Genomic DNA, 19018 nt, shown 5'->3' with positions numbered 1-19018 from the left:
ACACTCTTTGTGAACCTGGTGGTCTCATACTTCGTTTTCTTGTCTACTCAGGATCTCTCAGTGACTTAGGTGGGAAAGGTCATGCCACAAAGGTAGTACTACATCTTATGAGAGGGAAGCTCAACCATGGTCACTGTCGTTGTACATGGATAATTTTTACAATAGCTTTCCTTTGGCCTACCAACTGCTTAGGAAGAAGACGTATTGTACTGGCACACTTAGAGCAGACAGAAAGTACCTGCCAGATGAGGTAAAATCAGCCAAAGTAAAAAAAGGTGAGACAATTGCTCGGAGTGCAGAACAAGTCACTGTTGCCAAGTGGAAGGACAAGCGTGTAGTGACATACATCACTACAGAGTTTGAAAACAACATGGTTGAATCACGGAATCGCCATGGAGTAGCTAGAGTAAAACCCCTGCCCATTGTGAAATATAACACATTTATGAAGGGAGTGGATAGGGCAGATCAAATGCTAGCGTACTATCCATGCGAAAGAAAAAAACGCTGAGGTGGGTACAAAAAGATCTTTGTACACATAATGCAGATGGCACTGGTGAACGCCTTGAAGCTGTACAACCTTTCCAATCCCCAAGAAACAATGAATCTTTATGACTTCAGGCTAGCTGTCATCGAATCCCTTGTCCCTGAGAAAGAGCTACAAGCCCCAGAACGTCCTCGCCGAAGCAATGAGAAGGCACTGCACGTTGTCTCCTTGATTGAAGGGAAGGACAACAGGAATCGGCAGAAGAAGAGAAAACGTTGCAGAGTCTGCCACAGTGAAGGAAGAGAAAAAACGTACTGCATACTTTTGTGCACAGTGCCCAGGAGAACCTTCACTCTTGTCCTGTGGCATGCTTTGAAAAACACCACCATGCTTAGGACTGTTTTAGAAGAAAGGGTGGTGGGAGGGATGTAAATACATGTAAATAGGTTTTATTTAGTTTTTAATTTTATTTTGATGACTTTTTTGTCATAAACAATACGATGTAGTGAAGGAAAAGCACGAACAGCCCTAAAAGTTTAGTCAGTGCGCATGGGATACCAGTGTCCCACATGGAGGAGTTTTCGGCAGTGCTGATGGGTGACCGGCGTCCCACAACTTTATGACGTCACTTCCGGGTGCAAGGTTAACTTCTGGCAGCTTCTTTCCTATCTACAAAACTGGCCTCACCATATAGTAAGTAAAAAAATTATATTTTATTTTAGCATATTCTAAAATTTTTTTCCAATATTTAGCAGTGAACGTGTTAAAAACAGCTTACCAAGATGGCGCTATGGGGAAAAACTCAAGTGTATGAGTGGTTTGTTCGATTTCAAAAAGGCGACATGTCAATTGATTTGATAAACATGATCTACAAAACAGGTACATATAATTAATTTACCTATAGTGATGAGCTGATAACAATCTTGTCCCAATTTAATATCAATTCTTGAGTTATTTGTAACTAAGAATATAATAAGCCAAATGGTTTTGTTGTTACCATTAAAGCAAATCTGACCAGTAGAAGCGACCAGCCAAAAATTTCAAACAACCCTTAACCATAATCAAACAGTTTTTCAATATAAACATACATATGTTTTAATAGGAGACATGTACATATACATAAACAACTACGCAAATTATGAGACAAAAATTACCAAAATTTTTTTTACTGCTGAACAGTGGACTTTTCTGCTAAGACGCAGCACACACACGCAGTGATGCATAAACTTGGATAATTTCTTAATTTTTATCTATCTACGTATATTCATTCACAAAAACAAGTTTCAGCAATCAATAATTTGTACTATCAATCAGCTGTTGTCTGCAACTTAAAAAATAATATTTTATTGCCATTTTACAGGAAGAATTTAGAAAGTCATGTATACATAAAAAGACAAGAGTCAAAATAATGTTCTAATACAATATTTTATAATATTAATAAAATGTTAAAACACAAACAATGTAAAAAGTACTGTTTATCTACAGAAGTTAAAAAACAATAAATACAAAGTCAAACACTCTAGAAATTATATTTGGAATATTGAAAAATTTGAAGATCATACAATGAATTTTTTAAGTACCAACCAGTCATACAGTTCCATAGTAAAAAGTTTTGTTGGATACTTCTAAATAGCATTTTTTAAATTTGTTATACATTTTTAGAGAAGATAGCACATGATTGTGTTGTTTTGCTAAGTCTATAGTGCTCTATTGCAACATTATTTCTACTTCTAGTATTAGAGCTATGTATGTTACTATGAAAATTGAGATGAAACATTTTTCAGGCTGTATGATGTAGAGTCAAAAATATATAAATTGATGAAGTTTGCAACTCTAGTTTAATGAAAAGTGGTTTACAATAGTCTAGTGGCTTTGCTCCCATTATTAACCCAATCTTTTGTAAGATGAGAATGTGATTGATTTTAGCGTTACTGCACCATATGACTAAACCATAACTGAAAAAAGCCATGGTGTGCCGATTTTACATAGTTCCTAGGCATACAATTCATTATACGTCTTAAGTACAAAAAATATTCAGGATATCTTATAGAAATGTACTCAATAAGGGAGTTCCATGTTAAATTATCATCAATAAATATTCCTAGAAATTTAACAGAGGAAACATTCATTTGACTTATCAAACGAAGAGGTTTGTCTTCAACCAAACAAAATGTTTTGGGTTTGAGTTTATTTAGTGAAAGACCATTTGATAAAGACTTGGGCTTAACAGCACTTGGGTCATCTTTATATAATAAGAACAAATCACAATTGTATCCATTACTTTTTGGAACAAAATGTTTGTATTAAAATCAAGTGAAAAGAGCTGTGACATCAAACAGTTAGCACCTCTAAACTCCTTCCTAAGTATTGAGTATTGGAACGGACCTATCCCTAATTACATATTATAACCACAGAAGACAGAAAGACTCTCCTTGTGTCAAAAAAAGTTGATTCACAAAGAAACATTGCTGCCAACAGAATAAATTACAAGTATAATAAAACACAACAAGGTGGCAGCATAAAGGAGAGAGTGTCGTCAAAGTAGAACAAGAAGTTTCAAGACACTTAGCATTCAGTGATTTGTGCTTACATGAGGGTACAAAAAGAAGAAAATCTTATTTAACCCTTTCCAATCAAGTGGCAGGGGAACCCCAAGAGTAAACAAAGATGCATAAGCTCCATGTAGGTATATTCTTGCCAATTCAATGCACTGCAATTGTATTCAGAAAGGATTGCTCCAGTAATTGTATTGTACTCTGATGGTCAGTTTTTGACAGGTACTGTGACATATTGCTTTAGAATCATTCAAAAATGGTTTCATTGCTTCCATGAATCTTAAAATTGGAAATATTTTTTGTCTGATTGCTCAGAAAATGCCTTGTCATCTCAGACATCTTTCAGCTCATATTATAACTTACTTATTGTCGTTCTTCATAGATATTTACATGCGAATTCACTGAGAGTAATCTATTTATTAGTTACAGACAGTGAAATGTTTACCTCACTTCAATTTAGATAAAAGTATTATTTACTCTGTCACAATTCTTCCAAAATTGTGATTTATTTAAGGTAATTTTGATGCTAGTACATGAAATTGTAACTTATGTTCATTAATGGTGTTTAAATGTGCATAAAAATAATTGATTACTCAACTTGTGATGATAAGTTTTAAATTAATGACACACAAACCATTTCTTGTTGGAAGAATTTAGATGAGGGGAAAGATAACAAAATTATGGAAGATGTTTCCACCTTTAATAACATATAAAGTAACAAATACCGATAAACATTTCATTAAATTACTTGTGGGAATACAGTAACAATGCGGTAAACAAGGCTAATTCGAAACATAGCTTTTGATTAAAAAGTAAGTGACAAGTTCTGTGTTAAATTGAACATAAAGTAATGGAAATTTAATGTTTTTTTTATTTGCGTTCTACTTTCTCTTCTTCAACAATATTCACATGGTGAAAATAATAGTTGGAGCTGAAGAGGCTTCAGTCAGGAAATGCATACTATCATTGGTTTGTTTAAGCTGACTTGGCCAAAGTTTCAGCCTTGGCAACCACCTCCTCAATCGGGCCCGACCATGTAGAAAGCGACCTCAGGTAAATGATCTAACTCTCCAGCCAGGATTTTGTTGAATCCCTGAAAAAAAATAAATACTTTTTTATTTCTATTTAGCATTATGTTAAATTACACTTAGGTTTTACCTCACTAACACATGAAATTAAATATTTTATTTCAGAAACAACATCAGTGTTTTTAAAATTGCCAGTGTCAATAAATGGGACAGCAAGTTATTGGTTCATTACCTAAGTACGAGGGCTGCTATTTACGTTTCTGACCTTGGTAACAATGATTGTTGGTAGGCACCAGCTGACGTTTCCAGCGCAAAGTTCACATTGTTAAACATAACCTCAACCAAAAATTGTCTTATTTCATTGTTAGTGTTATTGACACTAGGTTGAAAAATTGATCTTAGGTGAAAATGGAATTGAATTGTAAACATTTTTTGTGCAATAATTTTTCACAACATTCAACATGGCCTGATACGACAAGAGTGCACAGATGAACTTAATAATTCCTTATATGGTAATGAAGTGCCTTCCTACAGCACTGTGAAGAACTGGTATAACGAATTCCACCATGGCCGTCGAGTGAAGGTTGTCCAACATCGGAACATCGGTTGTTGTAAAAGAAAAGATCGATGCTGAGCATGAACTGATAAAGCATGATCGTCATGTGACATATCGTGAGATAGAGACAAAAGTATGACAAGCATCAATAAGATTTTGCATTACATTTGCATGTGAAAAAGATTTGTTCGAGTTGGATAATGCATAACCTGACAAACACTCAAAAGGAGGCTTATTGATGAAAGAAAATGTTGAACAAATTGGCTCAAGGTGTATAAAAAAGTTTGTTCGAGTTGGATATCGCATAACCTGACAAACACTCAAAAGGAGGCTTATCGATGCAAGAAAATGTTGAACAAATTGGCTCAAGGTGTATTAAAAGCAGTTTATGACATATGCACTGGTAATGAATACGGATATACTCTTATGAACCTGAAACAAAACAGCAATCCACTGATTCAAGACAAGCCAAATCCAACCAAAGTTGTTTGTGGAAGAAGCACATCAAAGCAAATGGTTGCCGTTTTCTTCAGAATTACCGGTCACGTGGTGAATGTGCCATTAGAGCAATGTAGGACGGTCAATTCAGTACAGTACACCACTATTTGTTTGTCAAAAGTCTTTGAGAAACTTCGGGGAAATGCCAAAAACGCATCATTCTTCATCATGACAATGCAAACTGCCACAGATATACTGAAATAATAAGAGTTTTTGACAGGGCAAAACATTAAACTGATGGGTTATCCACCCTACAGCCCTGACTTGGCACCTAATAACATTTTTTGTTCCTGAATATCAAGAAAAAACTATGTGGGCAATGGTTTCCTACACCTGAAAAAGCAGTTGTTGCATTCAAAACCCATGTTTTCGAAGTACCTGAAACGGAGTGGAAAGAGTGCTTTAAAAATTGGTTCCAACGCATGCACAAGTGTATCAATCTTCATGGAGAATATTTTGAAAACAATTAAACAGGTTTTGTCCTTAATCTTGTATTTTTATGATTAGGCCAGAAATATAAATAGCAGCCCTCTTAACAAAATCACCTTTTTGCTCATGCATTACTGAAACACTTTCTGGAAAATATATTGCGAAAACTAAATCCGAAAAAAATAAATGTGAATCAGAACAGAACAGTATTAATCATTGTTGTGATCTTCAGCCAGATAAGACAGAAAATGATAGATGATCAGTGCCATAATAAGTTAAGTCTTATGCTAGAATTTAATAACAAAAGTCAGTAACAAAAATCCTCTGTCAAACAACACATATTTTAACTTACAATTGCATTTGATTTAATGAGTGTTTGTATAACATTAGATGGAGTAAAGGTTTAATACAAATCAATAGCAAACTACCAAGTCTCAATTGAAAAAAGCAATAGAAATATCACTCATTAAACACAATATAGGACTATTCCTCGCACCTTGATAGTTTCCTCAAGGGGCACCAGCTTGCCAGCGTGGCCGGTGAAGACCTCAGCCACCTGGAAGGGCTGTGACAGGAACCTCTGGATCTTACGGGCTCGGGCAACAGTCAGCTTATCCTCTTCAGACAATTCATCCATACCCAGGATAGCGATGATGTCCTGTAGGGATTTGTAGTCCTGGAGGATCTTCTGGACACCTCGGGCAATGTTGTAATGCTCAGCACCGATGATGTTGGGGTCCATGATACGGGAGGTGGAATCCAGAGGGTCGACAGCGGGGTAGATGCCCAGCTCGGCGATGGCTCGGGACAGTACAGTGGTGGCGTCCAAGTGAGCGAAAGTGGTAGCAGGAGCAGGGTCAGTCAAGTCATCAGCAGGCACGTAGATAGCCTGCAAGAAACATACTGCATTCAGCTAATATATAAGATATTCCATCTATGAGGAAAATATTTTTTTATTGATTTGGGTAACAAGAAGAATACATTAACCTAAACTGAAGTATAATAAATTATATTTTATTTTATGCACTAACAATAGAAGCTTTGACACTAAAACCGTAACAATAGAACTTGAATCAAGTTATATATAAACTTACGATTAACAAACATTTATGTGAAATAATTATGTTTTCTTAAGTTGAGAACTGAAAAATATTGACAACATATTTATGTTGAATGTATAAACTATTACTCCTAGAATGGATTTCATGTAAGTCGATAATACCAGTATAAATTAGTAACATAACATTAAAATAAAACTTACACGAACATTTTCCATTTCTGAACTGTTACTTTCCAAAAACTAAACAGACAGAAAGCTGACCTGCACTGATGTGATGGAACCCTTCTTGGTGGTGGTGATACGTTCCTGCATGGTACCCATGTCAGTGGCCAGAGTGGGCTGATAACCTACAGCGGAGGGGATACGTCCCAGCAGGGCAGATACCTCTGAACCAGCCTGGGTGAAACGGAAAATGTTGTCGATGAAAAGCAGTACATCCTGTCCTTCTTGGTCACGGAAATATTCAGCCACAGTCAGTCCGGTCAGAGCTACTCGGGCACGGGCGCCTGGGGGCTCATTCATCTGTCCGTACACCAGCGCTACCTAAAATAAATGATTTTTGTTACTCAAAATATTTAGCATTTAGTAAGTCTACAAAAATTACGTGTTATTTTCTCTTAAATGAAACTAATTTTTTTCTTGTCAATTTTCCTGAACAAAATATCATTGTCGTTCAAAGTTTTAAAATAATAAAATTATTTTTATTTGGAATTAAAGTTAGATACTAAAGAAACTAAACCAGTAAAAAATACCTTGGAGCTAATTCAAACCATGAAAATAAATTATAGATAGAAAGAAAAGCTTTTTAAGACAATGTAAACACCATTGTTAATACTGACAATGAAATAGTATTTAAAACACAAAACCGTTGCCTGTCATTTATTTACTAGTACACAAATATTGTAGCATGAAAGAACCAAAAATTGGTGTTTGTAGGGATTTACAGTAGAATTAGAAAGATAATATGCTATTGAGTATAAGTTTGTCCATATAAACAATGTACATTTAAAATAACACACTGAATTCATATGTGCAGCTAGTCATACCTTAGATGTCTTGTCCTTCAGAGAAATTACACCAGACTCAATCATTTCATGATACAAGTCATTGCCCTCTCGGGTCCTCTCCCCGACTCCAGCAAACACGGAGTAACCACCGTGAGCCTTGGCAACGTTGTTGATCAGCTCCATAATCAGTACAGTCTTGCCCACTCCGGCACCACCAAACAGACCTGCCACAGAATATTACATTAATGTCAAGATTAAGACTATTATGTTTATCTCTTCCAGCAGGCCTATAACTCCAGCAAACACAGAGTAACCACCGTGAGCCTCAGCAACGTTGTTGATCACCTCCAAAATCAGTAGTCTTGCCCACTCCGGCACCACCAAACTAACATAAATAACAAATAGGGGACTGAGTGATCCCCTTCTTGCCACCAACGCTTACTTTTTGGAGGCAGAAAGAAAAACTGATCGTCATAATAACATCATTTAATTTTCACAGTACGTCAAATAAAGTCTATTCTTTCTAATAATGTAGTTTTTTAGGTCCCAAGTAAGTAAAACTTCCAAAACTTTTTGCCTTGGGATTATAACAAATTAACGCCTAATCTTCTAGAAATATTAATAAAACTTATTGCAGTTAGAGAACAACCTGAACATATGATCATAATGTAGTTAGTATTGAATATAATCACTGTATAGATTATTTTGTCAAAACATTTTAATTTTGTTTCGATACTCAAAATCAACTTGTAGAATTCGTCTAAAGCACACTTTTAGATAGCTATCTCATAATAAAGTATCAACTATGGCTTAATAAAGTTTTCCAGGAAATTTTCACTTAAGTGAGCATAGAGAAGAGGTCTATTGCAATGTAGAAATAGCATCTAAGCTCATTAAAGAACATAATAAAAAATGAGTATGGTGGATTAATATTAATAAATAACTTGTCGGGAGCAAAATTCAGTAATAAAATTATTGATATGTCACTTTCTCAAAAACTGAATAAAGGGGTTAAATCTACCTATCTTCAAGCTTATCTTAAACAAGAATTTCAATACATTTTTATTTGAACTGAAATCATACATTTGTATCTTCTTTTAGCTTTGGTTAAACAACATTTTTGCCAACATGTTACCATAAATAATATATCAAGAATAGAAATATAGATACATAAAATTAAGTTAAAAAGTTAATGCTCTGTTATAAATAGTAACCACTATTGCTGATTTCTTTTATCAAATATTTATTGACTCTATTGAGTCAAAATAAATTCATAATTTATTGACCAGACTTAAAAGCTACAAAATATGGCTATTGGGACAGACTCACCAATCTTTCCTCCCTTAGCATAAGGAGCCAGCAGGTCTACGACTTTGATGCCAGTGACTAAGATTTCTTGCTCTACACTCATGTCTACAAACTCAGGAGCATCAGCGTGGATGGCAGCATACTTGTCAGTGTTAATAGGGCCTCTCTCATCAATAGGTTCTCCTGTAATTCATATTACATGTCCAATAGTATTACAACGAAACTAGTGAAACAAAGTATGTCTTCAAAATTGTTCGTAAAAACTTGTAAAATTCAAAATACGAGTGTGACATTTCTATCTATATTTTTGGAATATGACTTTCAATTAGAGTCGTTTTTGTATTTTTATAGGGCTAAACAGCAAGTTAAATAGCTAATTGAAAATTATTAAAGTAACTTATTAATACACTTGTATAACGCAAGAGAAGCTATGATTTTTTTTACTTTAACTCATATTTCATTATATTGTGATATATCAAGTAGTCAATGGCATAGAATCTAAATCAAAAATAAATTATTAGAACAAATTAAAACTCTATAAATTTTTTAATATAAAATCCGAGCTTTTATTATCCCATTTCCTTCATTGTGAGATGATCATACATGAAAAAAAAATGTTGAATGCTATAAAAAACTACAAAAAAAAACTTAAAAAAATAAAAATGTACTTAACTTGACTTAAATACAACCATAATTAACTGGGGTTACAGTCTATAAATTTATAAAAAGATGATCATTCTAAAACTAATATAAATTTTGCTTCATAATATAAGTAATAATAAATTTAGCTTTGCATCTAATTTACCCACCACATTTAGCTTTGAAATTAATAATTTATGGACTATGATACAGAAAAAATAAAATTTACCAATAACGTTGATGATCCTGCCCAGAGTCTCAGCTCCAACAGGGATCCTGATGGGAAAACCGGTGTCCAGGACATCCTGACCTCTGACCAGACCCTCAGTACCATCCATGGCAATAGTTCGTACAGTGTTCTCTCCTGTATAGCAAACAGATATTTTATTTAGATTTTCCCCCTTGACTTTCAATCTTTTACTAGAATGTATCAATTTACTTCTTTAAATAAATAAAGATATATTTAAATCAATATCAGCACATACTGACCCAAGTGCTGGGCAACCTCCAGTACAAGCCTGGGTGTTCTGCCCTTGACTTCCAGGGCATTGAGGATGGGTGGCAGGTTGTCATCAAACTGTACGTCCACAACGGCACCAATAACTGCCACTACCTTTCCTTTGGATCCTGCACCAGCAGCTGCTTTTGGTGCTGCAGTCGCATATGCTGAAAAAAGAAAATTTAATTTATATTTCCAACAATAAATACTGACATCCAGACTTAAGAAAGTAAGGATATTTTGCCTATAGTCTTTATTTAAATTATTGATTTTTTTATACATGTGGGTAGTATATTGTATTAAATATCACAAATTTACTTTAAGCATGTTAACTAAAAAAACCATCTAAAGCCGTACTCAACAACTTTAAGTAGTATAACTAAGTTATGCTTTCATTTCCAAAAAAAGAATTTTTAGGTGCTCACAAACTATACATTACACATAAAATAATACATGTTTTTTGTCTTACCAAAACTTCATTGTTTTCCATTTTTTTTATCATTTTCCTAAAAAAAAAAACAAAAAAACTAAAAGTAGTTTAAGGTGGCAGTTTAAGAAAATATTGAAAGAATATCTTTAATTTTAAAATTGTTATGTAGCAAGTAAAAAGTAATTCTGCTGAAATCATAGATTGGTAGGCCTCATGGTGTGCTTGCAGAGTGCGCAAAAGGCTTTTGAGGCATAAGTGCATGTCAATAGGCCGTCCCATAGAAGAAGAACCTTGAATTTGACGGATGTAATCAAGACACATTTCTAGTAACTCAGTATAACTTCTGTACTGTATTCACTTTTGTAAATTAACTTTATTTAAATTTACTATTAACTTTTGTGTATTTGATTTATAAATTATGTATGTAGTTTTATCATAATAAAACATAATAATGATATCTGCCATTCAATGAAATGTAGTGTTTGTGTACTCTTTATTAGTATTATATTCAATGATATAACTTATTCTGAAAACTAAGTTATATATTAGGGTCTAGACAAAACAGTCAGCCTAAATAAAATTTATTTGACTGTTATTTTTATATTTTATTAATACATTTTTTATTTAAATCTCAGTATTTTAGATCTAAAAATGACTCCCACGTGCTAAAATTTTTCAAGTTACAAGAAATCAGTACGAATTTTGTATATATCATACTTTTTAAACTTATTTATTCAGGGTTACTATTCATATGTATTTAATACGACTGTTTATATAAGTTAGCATGTGCAAACAAATGTATATTTTCATATATAAAAACTGTTTTATTGGCCATAGAATAGAATCTAGTTTTGGTGTAGCCTAGGCCTATGTGATTTTTACCACAATTTAGTAAATGTTATACTGTTTTGTTTATTATATTTTATAAATACACATATCCTAAATAGTTTTTTATTCACCATAATATTATTACTTTTTATACTGTAATTTGCAATACAATGTAATTGAAATATAACGTAATTTGGTTTAAATAGTTATAGGGAGGATTATGAATATCGATCACTGAATGTTGGACACTTATTATACTGCAGCCAAATCTGATCAATCATAAAAGAGGAAAAAAAATAATTTAATAACAATAAACGCAAATAAAGTGCATATTGGCAAACAAGACCTAGAGCACAGAGGAAAAAACAATCAAGCTTCACCGCAGAGATAGGAATTGCAAAAATCCTGAAAGTGTATTGAAAAACTCAAACTATCCTCATACGCAATTGGTAACCCTACTAAGACCTCTTAAATTACTTGTTTTATTTAATCAATATTGTTAGCCTATATTGACTAAAATATGTACAAGAACAAATATGTTAAAAATACGTTTTAACAAATATACTAAAAATGTATGAAACTAAAATTTGCAGCCTTTATTGTTAGTTAATAAAGGTGACCTACTTTACCCTTGAGGACTTATCACAAATAGAAGTTATCAAATAAAACAATTTAATTACAAAATATTCTACAATTAATTAATTAAAGTAAAAAATAGGAATCAAGGGGAACTAAAGTAGGTCTAGATAACAAATCTAGGATTAGAATGGGTACATCTAACTTATATTGGAACTGACTTGTAAAATTTAGGCTAGGACAACAAAAAAATTTAAATAGTATAGTGTGAATTAAGGATACAGTAGGATTTTGAAGGTTTACAAGATATTGCTAATAAGAACATATGGATAAATAAAAATAATAAAATTTATGAAAATGTGTATCCCACTCAGAAAGGTTGCAATGGCCGGATCTGAAAAGTTATATTAAATTAAAATATAAATATAACACAGAAAAAAACTAAAAAACACAAAATCTAAATTATATAAAAAGGAGACAAATTAAATTCTATCTAACTTATTAAAAATCTATAGTAAAGTGGGATCATCTGATCGACGACCTCCATTACCCTTGAAATGGGAAGTCCGCCTGGCACAACACAAAACCTATAATATAGTTGGAAAACACAAATTTCAATACTTACATGTACCAGCAAGAGCTCCAATGATAGTTGAAGCTTCATTTTGAAGAAGCTGGGGAGTTTTGGAGGATTTTACTCCCCTCAAAACCCCGGCTGCCGCTCTTGTTACCGCATTCAACATGACGACCGACAGAGGAGAACGATCGATGGAGACGAGAAAGAAGGGTCACGTGATCTAATTTTCTTGGCACTTGCGCAGACTACTTTTATTGGTTGCTTCGGTTTGGATATACGCCAAATGACAAATCTCCCTAGCAGCACTATATAAAAAATTATGGTTTTTTTATTTAAAAGATTAAACACTTCAATTATTAAATAAAACTACTTAAATGGTTCTATAGATCTTTCGTTATTATAAATATTTATTTATAAATGATTATTGAAGGTTTTATCGAATCTTTAATTGTGTGTTAAAGATTCGTATTTCTACACCAAGGAAGTATCCTCATGTATCTAAAGAACTAAGGACGTATCTACTGAGCATATCTCTGATTTAGAATGTAGAGATATTTATAGTATTAAATATCAAAAGCTTTTATTTTGTGGCTGAAAGGTAATTTATTGAGAATCTCAAAGTTTGAGGTATTTGTAGAAGAACGCACTCCATAGATTCCCAATACCATTTCACAATAAGTGATCAGTAGAATGAGTAGAATGAGAAGCCTGTTTATGATTTACATGACCTTGGAGCCATTTAAGTTGGACACCTTTCTTTGGTATGGATTCACAATCGAGGCCTTCATACAATAACTATATTAACACTTTATACTTTTCTATTTTATATCGATGTGTTAAGACAATTATCTTTATTTTAACATTTTCCAAGGATTACAATAGTGTCAAATATAAATAAAAATACATATTGGTATAGAACAGTGTTAGTCAATATTTGATCTCACTGGATCCCCCAATTTACGAACTCATCAACTGTATAAAAGGATTATTCAGCAATCAGGATTTCAGCTTCTGCTTGATGACATTATTTTCATCTTCTTACTTGATAACCTCAGGCTGGATATTAAACAGTTAACTTCTTGGTAAAATTCGTTTTCCGAATACGGTACCGATTTTTTTCTGGAAAATTAAAATTTGTAGCCCTTCCGGCCTTGTAGGTTATTATCCGCCATACCGTTATTATCACATTCATACGTAATCACTGGTCAAAGTTTTAAAGATCAAAGTTTTAAAGACACTGTAGTCATTGTAACCAAATATTGATTTAGCCATTAAACAAACAAGCAATATGCTGTCAGGTGCGGCCTCATAGCGCCACAGCTCACAGCGCCACAACAAAGGGGCCGTTCAAGTATTACGTAAGCACTATGGGGGGGCGGGGGGGGTCTTTGCTTTGCTTATTTTGGATGACATGGGGGGTAGGGGAGTCTAGATGATGATTACGTCATCGGTAGTTATTTTCTTTTTTACACGAATGGCAACCCACACATTGTCTTTGCTTGAAAACGAAACGCATTTTCGGGGATTCCCGCAAGTAATACATACGTTTAGTGAACAGTGCGCGGTAATTCCCCTACTCGCGTTAGAACCGAGTAAGGGAGTTACCGCGCGCTGTTCACTTGTCTAAATTTCCTCTATCAGTGTATTGTTTCGTTTGGATGCTATAGCGAGTAGACGTATTGTAAGCATAGTAAAGCAAGTTAACATTTGTGTTACCATTCATTCCATTAGCCAAAGTTTAATGTTTAAATAAGATATCGTTTCAAATAGACAAATCCAAGTTATACCAAAAATTGTTTGAAAGTTTTAAAAAATCTCATACAAGTACGAAAGTACAAAATGTACAAAAGTTAGTTAACGAAGTGTGGCGAAATTACAAATTACAAGCAAAATCCGACAAGGAACTTGAAATTATTATTGTATCTAAGAGAACCGAAGAAGAATTGCAAGCGGCGACTAAGAATAAATCCAATCTACTACATTTTTTTTCTAAGGTGAGTGACGAAATCATTTTAGGTACCTATGAATACCTACTAGAAATATTAGAAATCGCCAAAAAGTTTCTCTTTGCTAATTAGAAAATATTATGGCCTATCTTAAAGTAAAGAGGTAATATTCATTATATAGATTTATTTCTTATAATTGATTCCGTCAATTGGTCACAAAATACAGGATGTTAGTTTTATACACACACACACACACATATATATATATATATATATATATATATATATATATATATATATATATATATACCTACAGAAAACTATAATCTATTCAAATAGGTATTTAACAGAATGTAAACAATCTTTATATGTCTTTTTATTGAAATATGTGGTTTAAAATTGTAAACTGTGTAAAATCTGTTGTAATTCATTTAAAAACTCAACAAATATTAAAATTGCTTTTCTGTAAGTACATAAAGGTGCGTACAGACATCGCGAGGCGTGCGCCGCGAATGGTTCGCACGTATAGCCTACATGTGCCGTAGCATGCCTCAGGTTGATGTATGCGAGACGAACCATTCGCGGCGCAAGCCTCGCGATGTCTGTACGCACCTTTACAAATATCTGATTTTATAATTGCATATTTCAATAAAAAGACATATCAAGATTGTTTACATTCTTTTAAATACCTACTTGAATAGAGTATAACACCCTGTATTTTGTGACCGGAACGAATTGCTCGTTTAAAGATATTAGATTTAAAGCCATAGGGTTTTGTATTTACCATATATATTGCCATACGTTGTATTTATGTAGCTTAATAAGAGAATCTTTAGCAGAACCCATAGAAAGTTTTTATTTTTAGGCAACCTGTAAACCTGCAGAAAAAACACAAATTACACAGCCAGCTTCAAATATTAAAAAACAGGAAGAAGATAAAATAAAAACCGGTAATGAATCACAACAGCAATGCGAAATTAATAAAAATACAGATAAACAGAGACCAAAACCTTCTCAGGAAGCTATGAAAAATAAGATTGCTCTACTCGAAAAAAATCTGAATGCTTTGTATTCTGCCAGAGATACTATGCCAAGCCGTGCTGAAGTTGATAAACAGATCATTAAGTTGCGCGAGGAAATAAAAACAGCAAAACAGTCTTTAAACAGGAAGGTTCAAAACGTAGTTGCCCAGAAGAAACACAGGGATGGTATGAAAAGAAAGTTAAAAGATATTTGTCATGAAAATCCAGAAATGAAAAAAAGACTATCTCTGAGGGATTCAGTGGGACGTCCTAATCTTGAAAGCAATCAACCTTTACTATTGAAAACAATCGCGGATATAGCTTTATTTGGGAGTGCAGCAGATGATAGAAGACGAACGGAATCAATTCGCAGCGTAAAAACTCTTGATGAACTCACACAAGAATTACGTAAATAAAATGGGATTTGACATTAGTCGCAGTGGGACATATCTTCGTTTGATTCCCAGAAAATCTAATTCTGCAGAGGGACGAAGACATGTATCGACAGTCCCTGTTAAGCTCATTCGGGCTCAAAGTGATCACCACAAGAGCCACTTAGATAGCAAGTTCGCAGAAACATCAATCCATTATTTAGAGAACATAGCATCCATACTAGGACCAGATCAAGTATTTTTCATATCTCAAGATGATAAAGCTCGAGTCCCTATTGGCGTAACTGCGGCAAATAAGCAAGCACCTCTTCTAATGCACATGGAATATAGAATCAAATTGCCTGATCACGATTGGATAATCGCTGAGCGTCATAAATTAATACCATCTGTTTATGCTGGTATCAAAATCACTTCCAATATGCTAGGACAACCGCAAGCCGTTGGATATTCTGGACCAACATACATCACTATTCGAAGTGGAAAGCATAGTTCATCTACTGCTAATACTCATGCTCAGGATTTCGAGACGCTTCTCGAACTTCAAGAGTTTCGACCATTAGCTAAAACTGACCATGGACTAGTAAAACCAGTGGTAATCATGACGGTTGATGGAGGGCCAGATGAAAATCCGCGTTATCAAAAAGTCATAGGGTTTGCTATACAACACTTTAAGCGACATGATCTCGATGCATTGTTTTTAGCTACCAATGCTCCCGGAAGAAGTGCGTATAACAGAGTAGAGCGCAGAATGGCTCCTCTTAGTCGGGAACTGGCTGGTTTAATATTGCCTCATGACCATTTTGGGTCTCATTTGGATGAACGTGGCGTTACAATTGATGAACATTTAGAAAGATCTAATTTCGAATTTGCAGGAAATGTATTAGCTGAAGTATGGAGTTCAATGGAAATTGATGGCTATAATGTTAATGCAAAATATGTTGGGGCAGGTGAACAAGATCTTCCTGATTTTCCAGTCATTAAATGGTATTCAGAACATGTGCGTGAAAGCCAATACTTGCTCCAAATTGTAAAATGTAGAAATACAGAATGCTGTCGTCCAAGAAGTGGCCTATTTAGATTACTAGACAAGTTTCTTCTACCACCTGTAAAAGTAAAACAAACAGTTGATGACTTGGTTTTAGATGAAGGAGGGCAATTTCTTAATCTTCCAGTCAATTTAGCTCTACGCTTAAGTGCTTCACTCAAAGATTTCCTGCAAATGCCATACGATTATTTTTGTCCGACGGTACAATTGAGGCTATCAAGTCGAACATGCAAAACGTGTGGTCTTTATCATGCTTCCGTCAAGTCACTAAATCGTCACATCGAAAAGATCCATAAGAAAGTAAACACGCACACTGATAGGAAAGTTAGACCTGTAAGAGTCGCTGCTCGTCGTGCTAATGAACTGATGTGCATTATTCAAAACTTAGAGCACCATGATGTTGAATGGCTCGATGAGAATGACGTAGACATTCCAAAATCGGATGAAAGCGAGCAGACTCACAACACTGAGCAGCAATCGAAGCAATCCAATGTCATCGAAAACTTAGAATCATGGATTCGGGTTTCATGGGCTGAAGACTGTTAATTTGAATTTAATATATGTACCAAAAATTTAAAATAAAGTTTGTTATGTTAGTAAGATATAATATTTTTGTCCTTTACTCTATGTTGAATACCGTTTCAGTAAAATATAATCTCTATCCTAAATCTATTTTCTTATTTTTCAAATTATAATTATAACGTTATAAAATTAAAAAAAAACAATACATTAATTGACAAATGTTTACGTAAGCATTTGGGGAGGGGGTAAGAGCTTTGCTTACTTTTGCTGACAAGGGGGATGGGGGGGGTAAATAATTGCAATAAATCTGCTTACGTAATACTTGAACGGCCCCAAATGTGTGGCGCTATGAGCTGTGGCGCTGTGAGCATGGATCCGATTATTTATTCGGTTGTGTTGGCGCTGTGAGCACTCGACCAAATCTGTGGCGCTGTGAGCGTGGATACGATTATTTGTTCGGTTGTGTTGGCGCTGTGAGCACTCGGGCCAATTCTGTGGCGCTATGAGCCAGTCTCTACTTTCTGGTGTTGCATAGCGCCACAACCTCCTATTGGTTCAAATTTATTAAATATAATAACCTTGGAGGGGGACACTTGATGTAGGGGAAATATTGCTAAAAAAAGTGTTTGTGTGAGTGGCTAAACGAAGAATTATATTGTGACATTGAGACCCATTCCTTCGTTTCACTTGTAAACAGCATCTAGGTTATGTTGATATGTGAAATGTATTGGTCTCATTGGCCGTTCCCAGATTTGATCATTACAGAGTTGTAAATGTAAAACTTCACATTTTATTTATTATCTCATTTACAGATATAGTTCCAACAGATTACACGAGTTGATTGGAAGCAACATATTTCGACAAAGTAAATTTAAAAGGTAAGTCAATTTAATATAGCCTCTATATACTGTATATATATGTTTAAATATATATTCTTCACTTATTGCACATTACTTGTTCTAGATTTACAAATAAATACTTAAAATAGGCTGGCATTACCTTCCGACACCAGTTTTGGCTGTGGCATTCCTATCTTTCAGACACCCAAAACTATTAGGCCTATAAACTTATAAACCACTATTGTCTAGGTAAGGAAACCTAGCTTCATTTATTGTTCCAAAATACATATGTGAGCCTCATATTTCGTTGTGAAATTGAAAAGTAGGCCTAGGATACACCTAAAGTTAAGCGTATTTGAGATTAACTGTGAGAGGAGCAAATATGGTCTTCTTCAGTTTTCCTAATTTTGGTTATAATAATTTGTTTGATCACTGTTAATATTAAATTCACATTATAACTTTTTTTAACCCAAATTAAAAGTAATTCTTTTCTAAATTTTGAACTACTAGCTTTATATATAATTAATTAATAATATAATTTTATATAATATATTATTTGTGCCATCTTATTTAAGCATTCACAAAATAAAGAGATGCAAATCTCAACATAAACTTAAATTATGAAAATCTCTTTTTTTAGTACAAATTATAATTTAATTATCTTGTGACCTCTTAACAGTTAATGCAGGGAGAACTTCTCACTCATTTAGAGTACCTCAAAATGGATATTTCAACTAGGATCAGTAGTTATTGACTGATCATCAGAGAAGCCTATCAC

The 19018-nt window shown here is 33.9% G+C and overlaps 1 protein-coding gene across 1 annotated transcript; it reads right to left on the bottom strand.

Moving 5' to 3' along the window:
• Positions 1-3720: 3720 nt before the first annotated feature.
• Positions 3721-12684, bottom strand: LOC124362435 (ATP synthase subunit beta, mitochondrial-like). Its single transcript, XM_046816934.1, is given in 9 exon segments — positions 3721-4068; positions 4070-4132; positions 6047-6439; positions 6872-7153; positions 7657-7841; positions 8947-9108; positions 9794-9928; positions 10054-10230; positions 12523-12684. Coding segments are annotated over 9 exon segments (1569 nt in total). The 5' UTR covers positions 12641-12684; the 3' UTR covers positions 3721-4014.
• Positions 12685-19018: the final 6334 nt, after the last annotated feature.

The sequence above is a fragment of the Homalodisca vitripennis genome, chromosome 5 (genome assembly GCF_021130785.1).
Source record: "Homalodisca vitripennis isolate AUS2020 chromosome 5, UT_GWSS_2.1, whole genome shotgun sequence".
Classification (NCBI taxonomy): Eukaryota; Metazoa; Arthropoda; class Insecta; order Hemiptera; family Cicadellidae; genus Homalodisca; species Homalodisca vitripennis.
The sequence above is the reverse complement of the archived record's forward strand: the minus strand, read 5'-3'. Positions and strand labels throughout refer to the sequence as shown.